Below are 19,979 nucleotides of genomic sequence, written 5' to 3' on the forward strand. Positions count from 1 at the left end.
GAGTAGCTTGGGGGGGGAAGTGCAATTACCACACTACCAAATCATGTTTTCCCTTGTTTTATCAGAGAGACATAAACAAAGTTGATCAGGTTTCAGAAGAAAATAAGGTAGCAACAGAAATACAAAGACAAGCACTTGCTGTTCCTCACAGCAAAGGCAGTGGTCACCTACCTGATAATAGCAGGAGCAGGGAAGTCATTGTGCCCCTGGACTCTGCACTGGTTAGGCCGCACCTTGAGTCCTGTGTCCAGTTCTGGGCCCCTCAGTTTAGGAAGGACATCGAGACTCTTGAATGTGTCCAGAGAAGGGCAACGAGGCTGGGGAGAGGCCTTGAGCACAGCCCTGTGAGGAGAGGCTGAGGGAGCTGGGGTTGCTTAGCTTGGAGGCTCAAGGGTGACCTCATTGCCCTCCACAACTACCTGAAAGGTGGTTGTAGCCAGAAAGGGGTTGGTCTCTTCTCCCAGGCAACCAGCACCAAAACAAGGGGACACAGTCTCAAGCTGTGCCAGGGGAGGTTTAGACTCGAGGTGAGGAGAAAGTTCTTCACTAAGCAAGTCATCCATCATTGGAATGTGCTGCCCAGGGAGATGGTGGAGTCACCATCCCTGGAGGTGTTCAGGAGGAGATTGGACATGGCACTTGGTGAGGTCTGTGGTGACAGGTTGGACTCGATGATCCTCGAGGTCTCTTCCAACCTTAGTGATACTGTGATAGTCCACATTATGGCCAGCATGATGATGTCTTCCTTGCACCACTTTGGGGTCAAAAGATACTCTCTTCAGCCTTCTTCACACTTTGGATCATCATCACCTCATCCTAACAAGTAACCTCACTAGCATTCCCAAAGCCACTTCCAACAATGTTCTGTCTGCTAGTCCATAAACTGTTTGAATATTTCACTCCCCAAGTCACTACAGCAATGCACAACTATCAGGCCTTCAGCTGGGCCACAGAACTTGAGGAGAACAAGGGCACAGTCACAGGGGACAGGCAGACCTTATTTCACAGCTTTGCTGACATGGAGCCTTCTGCCTTCCCTTTATTCCCTCTTCCCCAGCACCACACTACGCAGTTTCACCTTCCACCAAAAAATAAACACCATTTTTCTCCTAGACAGGTAATTTTCCCACTAGTTTAGTACTACAGATGGGCTCAGCAGGCCAGCCCCAGCACAGGTACACAACTGCAGCAGGGAGGGAAGAGGAAAAGACCACCCCACTTAATGGCAGCAAGCTGTTAACTGGCTTCAGCTGCCTCACACTACCCTAAGGCAGTAACCAGTGAAGAGACCATTAAAAGGTTAACTAGGGAGGTTTTCCAGTGACTGCAATGTTTTCAGTCCCTGCATAATGAAGTTCTGGCATTGTATGCAGTATGCTATGAGAACACAGGTATTTCACGTGGGTAAACTACTTAAAAGACAGGTGAACACACTTGTGTCCTTACTACTGGCTTTAAGTAGCATGGCAGTTTAGAGTAAAAAGAAAGAGACAAGCTTGCTATTCCTGAGAAATTCATTACCTATTCAGGATACCTCTGTCCTAGTTTCAGCTGGGATAGAGTTAATTTTCTCTCTAGCAGCTGGTGCAGTGCTGTGCTTTGGATTCAGTATGAGAATGATGTTGCTAACACACTGATGGTTTAGTCACTGCTAAGCAGTGTGGATACCAAGTCAAGGACTTTTTAGCTCCTGGTGCCCTGGCAGCAAGAAGGCTGGAGGCAGGGACAGCTGACCCCAACTGCCCAAAGGGATGTTTCATACTACAGAATGCCATCCCCAGTATGTAAACTGGGGGGAGTTGGTCAGGAGGAACTGGCTGGGCAGGGGTCAGTGAGTAGTCAGAACTGTCACTGTGCATCACTTTTCTTTTCCTGGGTTTTAGCTCTCTCCTAGTTGTCTTCATTACTGCTATTATTATATTTGGGGTTAATTGCAGTTATTAAAAGTGCTCTTATTTCAATCTACAAGTTTGACTTGCTTTCTTTTCTCTTCCCCACTCCACCAAGGTGGGAGAGAGGAGAGAGTGGCTACCTGGTGCTTAGGTGTTGGCTGGGGTTAAACCACAACAACTTGGTATTTTTTGCACAAAATGAAACACACCAAATACTGTGTTTCTTGTATTCAAATATCCATAGCAACTATAAAGAAAGATGGTCTGTGCCAACTTCCCAGAACCCCTCTCTGTCTGTAACTAGACTGCCATACGCTTTGTCACAGTAATAGGTGAGGAAGAGGTGAAGGTTTTAATGCCACCAGTCAAGATCAGGTTTGGTTTTGCTATTCTACACTCACAAATCTCCATTATCCCTACCTGCTGCTGGCATTTCCCTCAACAAAAACATTACTGAGAAGGGCAGCAAACCCCTAGCACAAGCATAATTTTTTTTGGTTTGGTGTAAAAGAAACAGAGGAGAGAAAATAAATGGAATTTTGGGGGGGGGGGGGGGTGTTTTGCACGAAGTAGGATACACATTAAAAAAATGGGTTAGAAAAGGCAGCCCTGGGGTGAAAAAAACATACAGCCAAATTCTCTCAGGTGAATTTTCACAAGTGCAGCAATCCAGCCCTTCAGTAATCTTTTAGTCTACAAACTAGCCAGCACAAATTAGACCGGGGTGGGGGAGTGGTTGGGGAAAAGAGAGAGAGCGCACTGCAACCTCAGCACGGTATCTCCTCTTTTAATGGAATGCATAAACTGCAAGCTCAGCCCAGAAATATGCTGTAATAGAAGAACCTACAGATTATTTTGAACCATTACTTCATATCCAGCCATGGATTACATGCCAGAATGCTCCAGCCAATTTGGACCTCAAACAACGTGGCCACCGCTCGGTTACAGAAGCCTGCAGTCTTCTGTGTGAGTCCACTGAAGTCTTCAAAGCTACATTACCTGCTGCAATGACAACTAATAATATGCATAATAAATAGAGATACTGCCTGCCAAAAACATCATTAAAAATAGTTTCTTTTAATGTCAGCAGCAGTTCTCCCTGTGCTGCCTCAGTTATGCACTGGAATGCAATCCAGAGAAATCAGAACAACAGCCACTAGCTTCAGAGGCAAAAAATGAACAGCAGCAGCAGCAAAAAGTCACAGCTGAAATGCAGCAATCTTTTGAGCAGTCTAAGGACAACTACTTCTAGTTAAGGCAGTCCTGTTTTAAAGTCACTTTCTCAAACCATAATATTCTGTATAAGCAGAAGTGGTAGGAAATGCTACAATCTGTCTTCTGGCTAAGTGCTGGTCTGTCCTCCTAAATGTAAGGAAATGTTTTAAACTTAAAAAGCAAACAAACAAACAAACAAAAGCACACAAACACAAAACACCCAACCCCCCAACCTTCAGGGCTTGCCAGAACTCTTCCAGCATCTCATCTGCCATAACCATCTCCTCTAGATTAAACAAAGTGCCAAAACATCACAGTGTATGACCCAAATGGAAGAGGAAGAGGCTGCAAATACAGACAAAAGGCTGCAACCAGTGGTTGTTAAACTTCTCCGAGTAGTTGACCACTGAAACTGATCATAAATCCTTTCCCTTTGTCTTGCCACGCTGTTTAAAAACCAGTGTGTATGTAGGTGTACTGGTTTATATAAACACACACACACACACGGGAGTATTGGCTTCATGTTGTGATAACGCCCAGGGTCAGGGTAAGGTTAAGGACGGGTTCTCTGCTCTTTACCTTGGTACACAAAATCTGAAGGCTTTCTGAACAAGCCCGAGATTTTCACAAGCAGCACAAAGATGATGCAGAAAAGCTACACCTTCTTCACTGCAGCACTTCACAGCTGTTCTTCTGACTCTTAAGACCAGAGGAAAATGAAGTCGAATTGTTTTATTAAACCTGAAACGCTCCTGCATGGCTCATAGTTAAAACAAGGCAGGGAGGAGAGTGAAGTGTGAGGAAGGGAGGAGGGGAAGAGGCACGTTCTAAGAGCCCCACCTTCCTTGAGTCGAAATGCAAATCCACCAAGCTGAAGTTGCTGAGAACCTTATAGAATAGAATCACAGAATGTGAGGAGCTGGAAAGGACCTCGAAAGATCATCCAGTCCAACCCCCCCTGCCAGAGCAGGATCACCTATACCAGGTCACACAGGAACGCATCCAGGCGGGTTTTGAGTATCTCCGGATAGGGAGACTCCACAACCCCCCTGGGCAGCCCTGTTCCACTACAGAGGTCTATATGAAAGCCTTCCAGAAAGTGGCCTCGGTGAAAAATAAATATGGAAAAGAACATCCTTGAGCTGTTGGTCTGTTTATTACTTTGGTTATTCTGAAAGTCATAAATTCAAACTGCTTTTCTGCTCCCTGGCTGCTGTGGCTGTGCAGAACTGACAGCGAGCAAACAGCAACAGATCACCTCTGCTACCAACAGCACTGCAGCATTAGGCTGAGCAGTTACCCCCAACACACAGAAAATGCAAAGTTCCTATGGGTGGACACACTTCTCTCTTCTCTCAGGTCAATTAAAGATTAAAGAATTCTTATCTCCTTGCCAATTTTAACTGCATGTGGCTGGCAAACAAAATCAATAAGAGGGAAGTCTTGAAAGCAAGCAGCTCAACCCCTTCCTGCCAGCACATTTCAGCAGCTGCTATCTTATTAACTACTGCAAGTTTAAAAAGACATTTTCTCTTAATCCCTCAGAAACCGGGTTTTAAGTATTCAAAAAGCAAAGAGAAGCAGCCTGTGATGACTTCTGAGCCACAAATATTGTGAAACCCAAGTGTGTGAGGGGGAAGCAAAGGAGCAATCAAAGTTATATGATTTTGTGATTCACCATCTTGGACAAACTAAGAGAATAAATACTTCAAGTCTCTAAGACTCCCAAATTCCCCCTGAATGTACAAGTACATTGCTTCTCTGAGCTGCCTGAGAGATCCCAGACTGGGGAACTGATTACAGGATCATAACTTCAGTCAGAGGCTGCACCTCACATTTCAATTCTCAAAACAATACACTTGAAGGATTCCAGTCAGCAGTTCCTGACTGTCAGACCTGTCCTTAAACCTCTGCTAATCCAAGCACATCTCTCACATGAATTATACATATTGGAGTAATATGCAACCAAATGTCATATACATGCAAGGATTTAAGTAAAAATTAACTCTGACTCCTCTGCTACTTACAGCCTTTCCTGCTTCAGCCTCTGCAGCCAGGAACAGAACCATGTGCTCAGGCACCAGGTGCTACTTAGCTCAGGTAAAGTGCATGCTACCAGGTGAGCATGTTTTAACTAATAGGTCTCAGATGTTTATCCTGGGATAAGGGTGAAGTTTCACAAGAGGCTTAACCTGTTGGTAGACTGTGCTGCCCATGGGAGGGACAGTCAAACAAGTCACAGATCAGATCCAGCTGAAAACTAACCCAGATGGAAAGGAAGAAATGTGTCTGTCCTCCTCCCCACCTGCTGGGTGAAGTGGCTGATGGTGGAGGTACATGAGCAAGGGTTAGCATTAGCATTACCGAAGGGCAGCAGCAAGAAAATACAGCCACTGACAAGAACATGAAAGATGAGACTTCCTCTGTGGTGGCAGCTCAGGTTTGCACCAACTTCAGCCACATCTGCAGCCTTAAACTTCAGGTCAAGTTGCTGTAAATTTTGGTTAACATAAGAGCAACCAATTGTCTTAGCACACTCAGATGTTAATGGCTTTGGCTCTGCATTAGCAGAAGGAGTTTTGGACACGTTCAGGCCAAAGTTGTTCTTCCTGACCTTGGCAATGCCTAGGACTGCACTGCAAGAATTTCAACACTCACTGTGTGGTCAGTCTGGTGCTTAGATTTCACCAGGACTGGCTACATGTCAAAACACAACTCGCCCTCCTCCAACTATGGCTCATAAGAACCCAACCCACTATCTTTTAAAGGGACACACTTTCCATCAGAGCATATAAAGGTCACCAGAGGCGAGCAGTGCTTGAAGAGTCTCTCCATTCCTTTCAGTTTGCTAAACTGAAACCTATTCTGCTGACTAGCTGCAAAAGGAGGTCATCACAAAAACTCCTTGTCCTAAAGGACAGTAATCACACAGGAGCAGCAAGCGTGAGTTGGTTTGAAAAGGAGAAGAAAAAATGGGAGAGGCTGTGGAATAAGACAGACACAGATCCACCCTTATAGGAAGAGCAAAATAAAAAGGGTTGCACGATGACTCCTCCTATGATGCATATGAAAGAGAAGGAGCATTGCTGGCCTGGGATTGCATTCTGGTATCATCCTAGTTTCGCATTTACTACTGACTTTACCCCAGCGTGAGCAAGATCAGACATAGCTTATTAACTGAAGAGATGCTTAATCCTACTTAGTCATCAGGCATGCGTAAGGGCTACAGTATTTGACCTCTTGAGGAAAAGAGAAAGAAACATCTGAAAAATCATCCTTGCTGTAGTGTAACTGAGGAGCTGCTGAGCACCTGCCGAGTAAGCAGGGTTGCACCGGAATGAAGGCAAGCGCTGTGCACAGGATCATGGACATACACACAGGTTATGCATTCAATACAGGCTATGCATTCAATACAGCAGGTGGAAGCTTCACAAAACTGCTCACAAGACTGACAGCATTCTTCAGCACTCCAGCTCATTAACAGCATTAACCCTGACTCACTAAGACAAATTAAGAAGTTACACTTTTTGCTCTGGATACTTGTTTCCCCAACCCCCCCGCAACAAAAAGGGAGAGACTGGAGTGAGGGAACTACATTTCTGTGGTGGACTATCTGCCAACAAGGAAGAGATGTAACCAGATTTGGTAAGAGATGTAACCAGATTTGGTGAGAGATGTAACCAGATCTGCCCAGGGAGGTGGTGGAAGCTCCATCCCTGGAGGTTTTTAAGGCCAGGCTGGATGTGGGTCTGAGCAACCCGATCTATGTGAGGGGTCCCTGCTCATGGCAGGGGGGGTGGAACTAGATGATCCTTGAGGTCCCTTCCAACCCTAACAATTCTATGACTCTATGATTCCTGTAATTCTGCACATGTCATTCTGTCTCTACACAAAGCGAGCCGAAAGGACTGGCCTGCCCACCTCCCTTCCCTCAGGTAGAAGGGCAGTGTGACCATCAACTTCCATGAGGCAGAGCTCTAGCCCAGAATGGGTAAAAAGCAGTACTGGAAAATGCTGTGTTTGCCAGCATGTGTTTTCCCTAACTTTAAACTACTTCTGCACTGGCACAGCGTGCTTTGGCGGGGGAACAGAAAAGATGATCTAATAGGTCATTGGACTTCCGTCACTCATTTCTGTGATCTAAACAACATTTCATGTTTATGGTGTTTAAAACTCAGTTTCCTAAGGCTCACTTTTAAGGGTTGGAAATGGTCACTGGGACAGGAGCTATCAAACCCAGGATGCTAAGTAAGAAAAGTTCTGAAGAGCTTTTAAAACAGGGGAAAGGAGGCTCTAGCCCCTTTATACTCCACAGCAGAGCTCGGATGAAGAGAAATGTGCATCAAAAGGTCACTGTGGTAACTCAAGGTGCATCACTGGGGGAAAAAGGACAGACAAAACCTCACAACAAGACCAGTGGCATCAAGGGTAAGAAACAGATGATATAACTTGCAATTTGGTTGTAGCTTTGGCTATTCATTATATACTTGGCTGTTTATTATAAACTGGAGGTACTCCGAGGTGACCTAATTGTGGCCTTCCAGTAGCTGAAGGGCGCCTCCATGAAGGCTGGGGAGGGACTTCTCAGGATCTCAGGTAGTGATAGGACTAGGGGGAATGGAATGAAGCTAGAGGAGGGGAGATTCAGGCTGGACGTGAGGAGGAAGATCTTCCCCATGAGAGTGGTGAAGCCCTGGAATGGGTTCTCCAGGGAGGTGGTTGAGGCCCCATCCCTGGAGGTGTTTAAGCCCAGGCTGGATGAGGCTCTGGCCAGCCTGCTCTAGTGTGAGGTGTCCCTGCCCATGGCAGGGGGGTTGGAACTAGATGATCCTTGTGGTCCCTTCCAATCCTGACTGATTCTATGTTTCCATTTAGTATTTGCTTCATATATTTTCTGTGTGCACACATACAAAGGCATGGTATCTCTGAGCCACACACAGTGACATGGATGCAGAGCCAGACTTTTGCTCTTAAAGGAGGAAAGAAGAAGGCAGATTTAGCTCACAAAGAACCAAAGAACTGAAATAATGTGTTGATATTTCCTGGAGCCAGTCCGAAGATCAGCAGCAGAGTTTTGGATGGGCTGCAGATTTTCCCCATGCTTCCTTTGAAAGGCAAGCTGGTGCAGCATTCTAATAATCCAGCTCAAAGGCAGGGAAAACAACTTTGGCTTTTGCCAGGTTGAACTGGGGCGGGGAGGACAGGGACAGAAAAAGGTCCTCCCAGACATTTATCACAATCCTAATTTTTGTCCAAGTCCCAGTCAATGCCTGTATGGAAGCAAACTTGTTCTGAAACCTACTGTTCTCCTCTAGTAGAAGAGACTGGAATAGCTATAAACCCAGATATTCCAAAACTGAGCAAGGGAAAACTTGGTCAGCAATACCCAAACTGAGAGTAGATCAGCAATTCATGAAATACAGCCAAGCCTTTGCTCCTGCACCCCTTCCCTGGAAAAAAAGAAAAGGCTCCCATTGATAACTGCTTGTCAGTTGACACAGAGTCCTAAACAGTGGAAACTGCATAATCCCTTTCATGAACTCATGGAGTGAGGGTGTAAACTGTGGGGGTGGGGCCAAGGAGCGTTGTACAGACTGCAGAGTTCCTGCTCCATCAAATGAAGAAAAGCAGCCTGCCTGTCTTTAAATCATCTCCTGAAGATGTTTTTTCACCCAGCTTGCTGAAGGACACCTCAACACACGTGTCAGCACCAGCTTCTAGGAGGGTTTGTGGGTGACTGCTGCCCAAACACATCTCCCCACCCTTCTCAATGTCTCTCAGTTTGGGAGAGGGACACACACACACTGATAACACTTTCTTTTCATTTGCCTTAATAATAATCATAGCAATAAAAGAAACAGTATTTCTGTCTATCCTCATTGCATTTGCTGTCATTTAATCCCCACTACTTCATCTCCAAATTGTGTGCTTTAATAATCTGAGGGAAGGATTTAATAATGATCTTAGGAGACTAAAGCAGAAGCAGATCCATATGACTGTTTGACTGCAAACCTCCCAGCTGGAACTTACTACAGAATAAAGAAGGGGAGAAAACTCCAAAACATAGTTCAGAAAATGTTAAATAGAGCTGAACTCTTTTAGGAGATAAAAAACATAATCACAGTATCACAGTATGACTAAGGTTGGAAGAGACCTCAAAGATCATCGAGTCCAACCTGTCACCACAGACCTCCTGACTAGACCATGGCACCAAGTGCCACGTCCAATCCCCTCTTGAATACCTCCAGGGATGGGGACTCCACCACCTCCCTGGGCAACACATTCCAATGACAAATGACTCTCTCAGGGAAGAACTTTCTCCTCACCTCCAGCCTAAACTTCCCATGGCACAGCTTGAGACTGTGTCCTCTTGTTCTGGTGCTGGTTGCCTGGGAGAAGAGACCAACCCCCACCTGGCTACAACCTCCCTTCAGGTAGTTGTAGAGAGCAAGAAGGTCTCCCCTGAGCCTCCTCTTCTCCAGGCTAAGCAACCCCAGCTCCCTCAGCCCCTCCTCACAGGGCTGTGCTCTAGGCCTCTCCCCAGCCTTGTTGCCCTTCTCTGGACACGTTCAAGTGTCTCAATGTCCTTCTTAAACTGAGGGGCCCAGAACTGGACACAGGACTCAAGGTGTGGCCTAACCAATGCAGAGTACAGGGGCACAATGGCTTCCCTGCTCCTGCTGGCCACACTATTCTTGATGCATGCCAGGATGCCATTGGCCCACTTGGCCACCTGGGCACACTGCTGGCTCATGTTTAGGCAGCTGTCAATCAGCACCCCCAGGTCCCTCTCTGTTTGGCAGCTCTCCCGCCACTCTGACCCCGGCCTGTAGCTCTGCATGGGGTTGCTGTGGCCAAAGTGCAGCACCCAGCTCTTGGACTTGTTGAATGCCATCCCATTGGACTCCACCCATCTGTCCAGTCAGTCAAGGTCCCTCTGCAGAGCCCTTCTACCCTCTAACTGATCAACAACTGTTTATGAACACAAACAGTGAAACTTGCCAAAGTGTTGTGACTGCTAGAAACTAAGACTTTTTTGTTTGCTTCCTTGCTTGTATGGGTTTGGGGTTTGGGTTTTTGTTTGGGTTTTGGTTTTTTAATACTAGAAAAGGCATAAATGTCTTAAAGAAAATACTTGTCAGTTGCTTTCAAAGCAGCAAATAACTTCTCAGGGTTTAAGCATTACTTTCATGTAGCCATGAATATTCCCTAACACCCTTAGACACTGGATAAAACCCCACCATTAACACTCTCCAAGTGAAACAAAGCAGATAACGCTTCTAAAGTTTTGGCCACATCTGTGTACAGGTTTCCTAAAAGAAAGTACTGGTGGGAATAGGTCTTTTTTTAGAAAGTATTAGAATTCCTCTTTTTTAAGACAAAAAGCATAGTGCACATGGAGTGCATTTAAACAGCATGAAGACTGCAGCACAACAAATCCAGGCTGATGAATTTCACAGCACACTGCCCATTAATAAAGACCCCCTCTTAGATCTTCAAGTGTCCCAACATGGAACAAATTAGCAGGGAGAGCTAGCACTGTGTTTCCTCCTTTTGTTACTTGTTTCCCCAACTTTCACATTATAGCATGGCTTGGTGTATCTCTTCTAGACCTTCAAGGGAAGGCCGACAAATGAGCTACTGAACTAGAAATCCTGGCCTTCAACGCCTTAGGTTTGGGAAGAAGGGGACAAACCATCACGAGAAGGGCCTAGAAGCACTGTGGCTGTTCTGCAGCTGGATGTGTACACAGGGCACCAGGATGCTTCCCTGGAAAGAAGGAATTCTGAGGTCTCCTGATCCTCCAGTTTCTTTCCTGCATCTTGTGGAAATGCCATGAGATGTGAAAAGGGACTTAAGGACAGTTTGGCTGACAACAGATAGTCCCTGCTCATTGAGTTTGATTAGTGACTCAGATCCTGCCCCAGGAGTAGCTGCAAGCCAAGGCAAAACATTGCGGTGGCGGGGGGAGTGTGCATTTAAACCCCTCGGTCCAGCGGAAAGGCGAGAGAAGGAAGAGAAATACGGTTCTGCCTTGCTGGCAACATCACGAAAGCAACGAGATGTCAGTGAGGTTTTGCTGCTTCCTGTTTGCGAAGCATCCCCCCCCGGCACACACGCACACAGACACCCCCCGCCGCTTTGTGTGGCTGCCGTCGGCGATTCCCACCCCGATCCCTGGTCCCGCTCCCCTCTCGGCCTCGCCGGGTCTGGGAGAAAGCGAAGGGGGAGAGGGCAAGGGGGCAGAAGGCAGGAAGACGGCAGCCGCGCTCCGCTCCTCGGCTGCGGGGCGGGAGGTGGGGGACTGCGCTCGGCGCTCAGCTTTTGTCTGCCGCCGGCGAAGCGATCCCCGCCTCCTCGCCCTCCGTGACGAAGCCGGGGCCGGGGGGCAGACAAAAGCGCCTGGTGGGACGGCGGCGAGGGGCAAGGTGCTGCCCGCGGGAGTTCGCGGCAGCGCGGCCAGAAGAGGACAGGCTCGACGCGGCCCGAGAGAAACACAGTGCTCCCTTCTTGAGCATACCGCGGTGGGGGGAACACACGGGAGGGAAGAGCCGCCGCCTCCCCGCCGCTTTGTCACGGAGATCCGAACCCCCCCCCCTCCGAGGCGGGGGCCAGCGGCAGCTGCCGCCCCGCAAGACCCTCCCGCACGGCCGCGCCTCCCCGCGCAGCAGGGGAGGGCGAGAGGGAGGGACGTGCGAGGCTTGTAAACCACACGCTACCATGGCACCTCCCCTCCCTCTTTCCCTCCTCCTAGCCGTCCTCCGCCGCCCATTGTGCGCCGGGCAGACGGCGAAGCCCCGGCTGCCCTGCGCCCGCCCCCGAGCACCGGGCACTCCCGCCCCGGCGCGGCGGGACACGTCAGGACACACACGCGTTCCCCCCGCGGCCGGGTCGCCCCGGCTTGCCGAGACGAAGGCGCCGGCGGCCCCCCCACCAGAAGGCCGGGCGGCCGCGACCTGCTATAAATAAGGCTCAGACGGAGCGCGGGGCCCGGCTCCCCCCCGCACCTCCCTCCGTTTATTATTCATCATCGGTGCAGCCTGGGAGTGGGAAACTCCGCTTCCTACTTGCCGCTGCGCTGCTGCCGGCTCAGCCCCCGCCCCCTTCTCCCCACTCCGCTCCTCGCTAAGCTCCTTAAAACCCCAGGAAACTTTGGGAAGCGGTTCAGCTCGCGTGAAGAGCCGGGCTGCTGCACGCCGGGGCAGCCGGGGCGAGAAGCCTGCCCGGCTTCTCACTCATGCCGCCACCCCTAGCCCGTCGGGCCGGCCTCCACCGGCGGCGGGAGGGATTCCGAACGGCCCCCGCACGGAAAAGCCGTGGCCAAACACGCACGCAAACCCCTCCTCTGGCTTTCGGCAGCCCACGGCGCACGCCCGGCACCGCTCTTCCCTCTTCCCCCGGGGCAGCTCTTTCCTTCTGAAAGAGACCGGGGAGAGGAGGAGGGTGGGGGGAGTGAAGAAAAGTTTGTTCGCTTCCCCCGCCCCTGCCCGTGAGAAGTTGTGCAGCCACACACACAGCCCCCGGCCGCTTGCCCAGCCTGCCCGCGGCCTTGCCACCACCAAAGTTGAGCCGAGCCCCGGCTCCCTCCGGAAAACAAGCGGGGGGCGATCTCAGCCTCATCCCGGCCAGAAACTGGAAGTGGAGAGCGCACCCCAACCCCGGCCCGCATCCCCTTACCATGATCAGCGTGTGGTTCCTCTGCTCCGCCGTGGCAGGCTCGGCATCTTGCTGCTGTTTGCTCTGATGCTGCTGCTTGCTGCCGCCGGTGCCGGTGCCCGTTTTCTTGGCCCTCTGCTCCAGGGTCCGCTGGTAGAGGCTCACCGTGTCCCTGCGCTCCAGCTCCAGCTGCTCCGCCTGGGCTTGCTGGTACCTGCTCTCGCAGTTGACATGGTGCCGGCGGCAGCCCTCGATGCGCTGCCTCAGCCGCTCCACCACCGTGCTGTGCTTGGGAATGCCGCCGCTGTTCGCGTTATTGTTACCGGCAGCGGCGGCGGGAGGACCGTGGGGAGTGCTGTTAACCCCGATACCGGCCCCGCCGAGGCTGCTGTTCAGGTTATTGTTGATGCAGATACTGCTGCCATTCGCGGCGGCAGCGGGGGCTGCAAAATCCCCCATCCTCTTCCCCGTGCACACTATTTTGGAAGAACTTTTTTATCCTACCCTTCACACACACACAGTCTCCTGCGGGGTCCTGATGGGATACTTTTTAGAGAACCGGGGGGGTGGGGGGGAGGGGGCACCACCATGTATCAGGCAAACAGCGATCCCAAGCAAATGTTTCTCTTTCCCCCCAGCCAATCCCTCTCGAGAGGCTCCAAAACATTAAAAAGAGAGAGGAGGGGGGGGAAGGGAAATAAAGAGAGAAGGTGCTAAAAGGTTATCACCGGCAACACAACCAACAAACGCCAAGGAAAAGGAAGAAAAAAAAAAAAGGGAGGAAAAAAAAAAGGGCAGGAGAAAAAAAAAAAAAGCAGCAGCACAACAAACTAAGCAGCAGCGATTCGGGAAGCAAACTCCAGGAGCTATCAGACCAGTTCCTTTCCTCCTTTTTCTTTCTTATAATCCATTATTTCAAAATAGATTCCATGAGATTTCCGGCGGTTTTGCCAAAAGCCTTCTCTCCCCATGGATAAAGAGAAACACACGCGTCCCTCCACATGCACACACACACACCCCGCTCGCACACACACATCCAAGCACACGCCGGGCACACTCACTCGCACTCCCCGGCATCAAAAGACAGGCACAGCCGCTTTCGGATTGTATTTTCCTTCTAGAAAAAAGTTTTGGTGTTTATGCCGCACCGTGTTCGCAAAGTACTTTGGCTGCTCAGTTGCATTTCAACAGGAACCTAAATAGCAAATCCTCGGGCTGGGGGAAGTAAACACATGAACAATCCGGGCCGAGCTGGAAGGCAAAAAAAAAAAAAAAAAAAAAAAAAAAAAAACAAAAAAACAAAAAAAAAAAGGAAAAAAAAAAAAGGAAGAAAGGAGAAGGAAAAAAAAAAGGAAAAAAAAAAAGAAAAGTAGAGCTCTGAAGTCTTTGCACAACGCCGAGCTGCTAGAGCCTAACGCTTTGCTCTGCTCTGCTGGCTGCTGCTCCTCCTGCCACCATCACAATGATCAAACGCTCTCCTCCTCCACCTCCTCCTCCTCCATGCCAGCGGAGTGATACCAGGACAGGAGCGCTCGGCAAACACCGCGGCACCGGCAGCAGCAGCGGCGGCTCCTCCAGGCCGAGAGGCAGACCCGGGGACAAGGTGCAAAACCCGGCACGGACGTCCCCCAGCAGGAGCGGACATGGCGCTTCCCCCCCCCCCCCCCGCCTCCCGCCTCCTCCGGCGCCTGCCGCTGCGCTCCCGCCCGGCAGCGCTGCGGGGCTGCCCGCGGGCACGGCGAAGTGGAGGGGAGGAGGAAAGCGGAGCGGGGGCCGACACCTGCCGCCCCCGGGGCTCCCCGTGCCGCCGTAGCCGGCCGGCAGCCGGGCCCTCTAGCAGCGGCGGCTGCTGCGCGGCTCTGCCGGAGCTCGACGCTGCGGCGGGGCGGGTGGGCAGCGCCTGTCCTGAGCCCCGGTGGTCGGGAAGAGCGGGGGCCGGGACCGGCGGAGGGAGCAGCCGGAGGCGGCGCTGGGCGCAGCCCCGGGGGTAGGGGGAGCCCGGGGCCCGCGGCGGAGCGGCGTGTGCCGTGTCCCCTCCGGTGTCAACTGTTGCATAATGAAGGCACGGGCAGCTCGGAGCCCCGCGCCTCCCGGCACCGGCTGAACTTTCTATTTTAGACAGCGGCAGAAACATGACACGTTGGGCAGGAACATTTTTCCAGGCTGAACGGTGGCTGCCTCCATATAGAGCGCGGGTGATTAATGGATCAGGAATACCATCCCGGGAAGCCAGCTCAACACCAGGCAGAGCTGCTGCACGCACCAATTTAATGGATTGTTATTGTCTCACCAGCACTCTGAGCTATGCACTCCCCATTGGGTTTGTTGGTTTTGGTTTGGGTTTTTTTAATGGGTCTGTATAAACCAGCATTAGCCCAGAGACACCCTTGTTCTCCAACGTGCAGAAAATTGGGAACTCGTACATTAGTCATGAGATCTGATTTAAACCATCTTCATTTCTGCTGCTGGAGATTAGCATAGGATACTATTTTGAAGCTACTGACAGAGGGAAAGAACTGGCTTTGTCTTCTTTAAGTGCTCAGCAAGAGGAAATTGGGTTAATTTCATTGCTATTGCAACAATTCCTGACTCTGCCCAGATGGAAAACAGGACTGGACACATAAAATTAGCAATTAGTACCTTCTCTGTGTTGAGATTAACAAGCATGTCTCTGTCCCCCACCTGCCCCCAACCTCCAATAACCAAAACATACACCAAAGAAACCCTCCAACTGTTCTTTACTATCAGTCTGAGAAGTTACTTACTGTTCTTCATCATCACCTATCAAGACTTTATCACAAACCAGGGGGCAAACTCTGCTCAGAAGCAGCCTGAAAGCAAGGGGAAATTCCAAGTCCTGCCTCATTTACAAGGTCCGGTCCCTCTGCTAATTTGAAGCCAAGGGACACTGATGTAAGCACTGCAGTAACTCCCTCTCTGACTCCACAACAATTTGCTTGTACAAAAATATCTATGAAAAGACTGAGTGTAAGAACTAGGGGGGGGAAGGAGGAGGGGCTTCTCTTGTTTGTTGTTGTTTGGTTTAAATTCTTCTCATCGATTCTTTGCTGTTTTAACTGAGATGGAGAGTGTCAGCAGGCCAGAAGGGGAGACAGCTGGGAATGAGGTGCAACTTCGAAGCAGTACTTTTTGGATTCCTCCGCAGTGCCCCCTGCAGCCCGCTGCCTGCCCGTTCCAGCCGGCTCCAAGGACTAACCCACCCAGCACTGGAGCCCGCAAAAAGAGACGTTTTTACACCCGCAGAGTCAGAATCGCCTGTCCCAGCTGAGGTTTTTCAGTTCGTTTTGTTCTTACAGGCTGCCTTTTGGTGCATTTTACTTAAGTTCTCTTCCCACGACCAGAATAGATGCTATTTTGCAGGAGTCACACAAACTTATCTTACCTGTTGGTGTGGCACTCTGGCAGCAAATGTGGTGTTTCTTCAAGTGGATTGTGGTAGAATTAAATTCCAGCCTGTGTAAAAAGGAGGAATTTTTCATCTCCCAGCTGCAGACTCTGGTTCTGCTGGGCTGCACTGCCCAGGGGTGATGATTTGAGTAAGAGAGTTTTGTAATAGCCTGTGCTCAGTGTCAGGATTTGGCAAATAGATCAATCACCACCTTTGTGGGAAAAAAAAGTGAAATAAAATCTGAATACATTCTGAAAACAGCTGGTCCTGATCAAAAGATACTTCTTAACTGGCTGAGGTTAAAACAAAGCTGGGCATATCTGTATCCATCTAGTTCCCCACCCATTTGAACAGCAACAGTGGTGATAGTTGCCTTATTCTACAGTACAACCTTTTCTAAGAGAAAGCACTATCCCTTAAAACCAAACAGCAGAACCAGCATTTCACAGACAGTGTTATTTTACAACTCTCATCCAGCACCTAAGAGCTAACTGAAAAATGTCATCCAGCAGAAGAGTTTTGGTTTAAGTAGGATAGGATAGGATAGGATAGGATAGGATAGGATAGGATAGGATAGGATAGGATAGGATAGGATAGGATAGGATAGACCAGACCAGACCAGACCAGACCAGACTGGAAAAGACCTTTGAGATCATCGAGTCCAATCTATCACCCAACACCATCTAATCAACTGAACCATGGCACCAAGCACCCCATCCAGTCTCTTCCTAAACACCTCCAGTGATGGGGACTCCACCACCTCCCTGGGCAGCACATTCCAATGGCCAATCACTCTATGAAGAATTTCTTCCTAATGTCCAGCCTAAGCCTCCCCTGGTGCACCTTGAGACTGTGTCCTCTTGTTCTGGTGCTGGTCGCCTGGGAGAAGAGACCAACCCCCACCTGGCTACAACCTCCCTTCAGGCAGTTGTAGAGAGCAATAAGGTCTCCCCTGAGCCTCCTCTTCTCCAGGCTAAGCAACCCCAGCTCCCTCAGCCACTCCTCATAGGGCTTGCGTGGCAATGGTAGAACAGCATAACAGAGATGAGATTTCGCAGCTCACTTTTGCATCACTTTTATTTAAGGATGCTGACACAACCAATTACCAGCTTCTGAAACACTAAGGCCAAAACTGAGCTATTTAAGGGACCTATTTAAATTCAGGTTCTGTGAAGGACCACATTTCTGCAAAATAGCTGAGACTGAATAAATAAAAATGGGGAAACCCCCTCAGATTATAGCTTGGGCAAAGAAAGAAATGGGAGACATCTCAGCATTGCTCTACTGCATTGTCATTAAAAGAGATGCCTTGACCAAACAACTGTGTTCTGTGATCAGACACAGGCACATGCTCACTCACGGTAGCGAGTTACGTTTATGACCATGGGCTTAGGCACACTCACCTTTTGGTCTGTATTAGCCCCTATACCTTTTCTTCCCCCCTGCACATCAGCTTCAGAAAATGATCTTCACAACTGGAATTTCAGAAGAATCCAACCTATCAGAATTCTAAGTGATGTAGGACGAACCTGCTGATGCCAGCACTCGAGCACTAATGCCTACCGATATCAGCTGACAGGACACTAATTACTGGTTACAGGAGCTGATTGCTTGGTACAGGATCTATTCAGTGAGTTCTGAATTTGAGAAATTATAAAGCAGAGGCCTGATCTGTGAAAAGATACACAGCATGAAAATACAGCATACGTTCTCAAGATGATTATCATGACAGAGATCTGTCTAATTAGGAAGAATCTATTTTAATGCTAAGATATGAAAGAGCCCAGCTGGGAGAGGAATTTAGAGGAAGACACAGAAACATGACTGTTAAGCTGACAGCAAGTGCAGCCTAAGCATGTTCCAATGACAGCTTCTAAAAAAAAAATTCATCTCAGCATTTAATCAATAGTGGCTTCAGAACAAGCACAGCCCTACAGATCTTCTAGCCGGTTGTATTAGTGGGAGGAGCCGCAGAAGTGATACAGAAAATATGCCTTTGCAGAGCAACATACTGAAACCCTTTTCCTTTTGCCAGCTGAGCTGGGGGTTCTCCAGTGGATGGGCAACATGAAAAAAATCTCACCCTGAGGAGAAACGTGAATCCCACTCTGTTAGGAGCCAAGCGTCAGCTCCTGGCACTGCCAGTCAGCTTGGAAAGCTCAGTCCTTGTGGCAGCAAGTTTCACAGTATCACAGAATCACCAAGGTTGGAAGAGACCTCAAAGATCGAGTCCAACCTGTCACCACAGACCTCGTGACTAGACCATGGCACCCAGTGCCACATCCAATCCCCTCTTGAACACCTCCAGGGATGGGGACTCCACCACCTCCCTGGGCAGCACATCCCAATGGCTAACAACTCTCTCTGGGAAGAACTTTCTCCTCACCTCCAGCCTAAACTTCCCCTGGCACAGCTTGAGACTGTGTCCTCTTGTTCTGGTGCTGGTTGCTTGAGGGAAGAGACGAACCCCTTCCTGGCTACAACCACCTTTCAGGTAGTTGTAGAGAGCAATGAGGTCACCCCTGAGCCTCCTCTTCTTCAGGCTAAACAACCCCAGCTCCCTCAGCCTCTCCTCACAGGGCTGTGCTCGAGGCCTCTCCCCAGCCTCATTGCCCTTCTCTGGACACCTTCAAGTGTCTCGATGTACATCCTAAACTGAGGGCCCCAGAACTGGACACAGTACTCAAGGTGTGGCCTAACCAGTGCAGAGTACAGGAGCACAATGACTTCCCTGCTCCTGCTGGCCACACTATTCCTATTTCAAACCATCTTGGGCAACAGCTTAATCTTCAGAGTAGCCACCTGGGTAGAAACCTCTCTGAAAGCTCAAACTGTAATTAAATAGTTTACATCTAAATTGATGGATGACTTGGTGACATCTGCTGGAAGGCCAACCTAGAGTCAACCACACAGTGTGTTCACTGAATACAACCTTGAAAACCAGCTAACAGACACTTGAGGTCTACAAGAGGCAGCAAAAGGGTTTCAGAGGATTTCTGTTGAAGGTTCTCCTGAATTCAGTGCTAACTGGGCAAACTAGATGTACCTCAGCTACTACCACCAGCCATCTAAGTGCCTGTTGCCTAACACATCTGGAGACTAGTTAAAGGAAAGCCATATAGCTGAGGATTGACTGAGAACTAAAAACTGCACAGCCTCCATGAATGTATCTGTGAAATCCAACTACAGCATGGCAACAATTCTCAGGACAGCTGGGGTGGCTGTCAGAATGTCCAGAGCTGCAGGAATTCTTCAAGGGTGAACTGTGTCTGGTGCAAAGAAAGTTGCTTTAAATAGTTAAAGTTATTGAGGCTGCAAAGGAACAGAAGAAGAACATAATGAAGGTAGAGAGGGGAAGCAACAAAGAAAATCAGGATGAGTTGAAATTGCTGAAGTCAGAGCTTTAAGGCATTGCAGGAAGTGGAGTAATCACTATGTGTAAAAACAACCCCAAAACACCCTTCAAAGTACACACTCAGGGCCTATACATTTTGAATCATAGAATCAGTCAGGGTTGGAACCACAAGGATCAGCTAGTTCCAACCCCCCTGCCATGGGCAGGGACACCTCACACTAGAGCAGGCTGGCCAGAGCCTCATCCAGCCTGGGCTTAAACACCTCCAGGGATGGGGCCTCAACCACCTCCCTGGACAACCCATTCCAGGGCTTCACCACTCTCATGGGGAAGAACTTCCTCCTCACATCCAGCCTGAATCTCCCCACCTCCAGCTTCATTCCATTCCCCCTAGTCCTATCACTACCTGATATCCTAAGAAGTCCCTCCCCAGCATTCTTGTAGGCCCCCT

The 19,979-nt window shown here is 49.4% G+C and overlaps 1 protein-coding gene across 2 annotated transcripts in view; it reads right to left on the reverse strand.

The window, feature by feature from the left end:
* The window catches only part of MAML3 (mastermind like transcriptional coactivator 3), a 296,232-nt gene extending 282,738 nt beyond the window's left edge, over positions 1-13,494 (reverse strand). For both annotated transcript variants that reach the window (XM_054172585.1, XM_054172584.1), the window contains exon 1: positions 12,786-13,494. In XM_054172585.1, the coding sequence (XP_054028560.1) occupies positions 12,786-13,223 (438 nt within the window). In that variant the 5' untranslated portion in view covers positions 13,224-13,494. The remainder of the gene's footprint in view (positions 1-12,785) is intronic.
* Positions 13,495-19,979: the final 6,485 nt, after the last annotated feature.

Source organism: Dryobates pubescens, chromosome 24 (genome assembly GCF_014839835.1).
Source record: "Dryobates pubescens isolate bDryPub1 chromosome 24, bDryPub1.pri, whole genome shotgun sequence".
Taxonomy (NCBI): Eukaryota; Metazoa; Chordata; class Aves; order Piciformes; family Picidae; genus Dryobates; species Dryobates pubescens.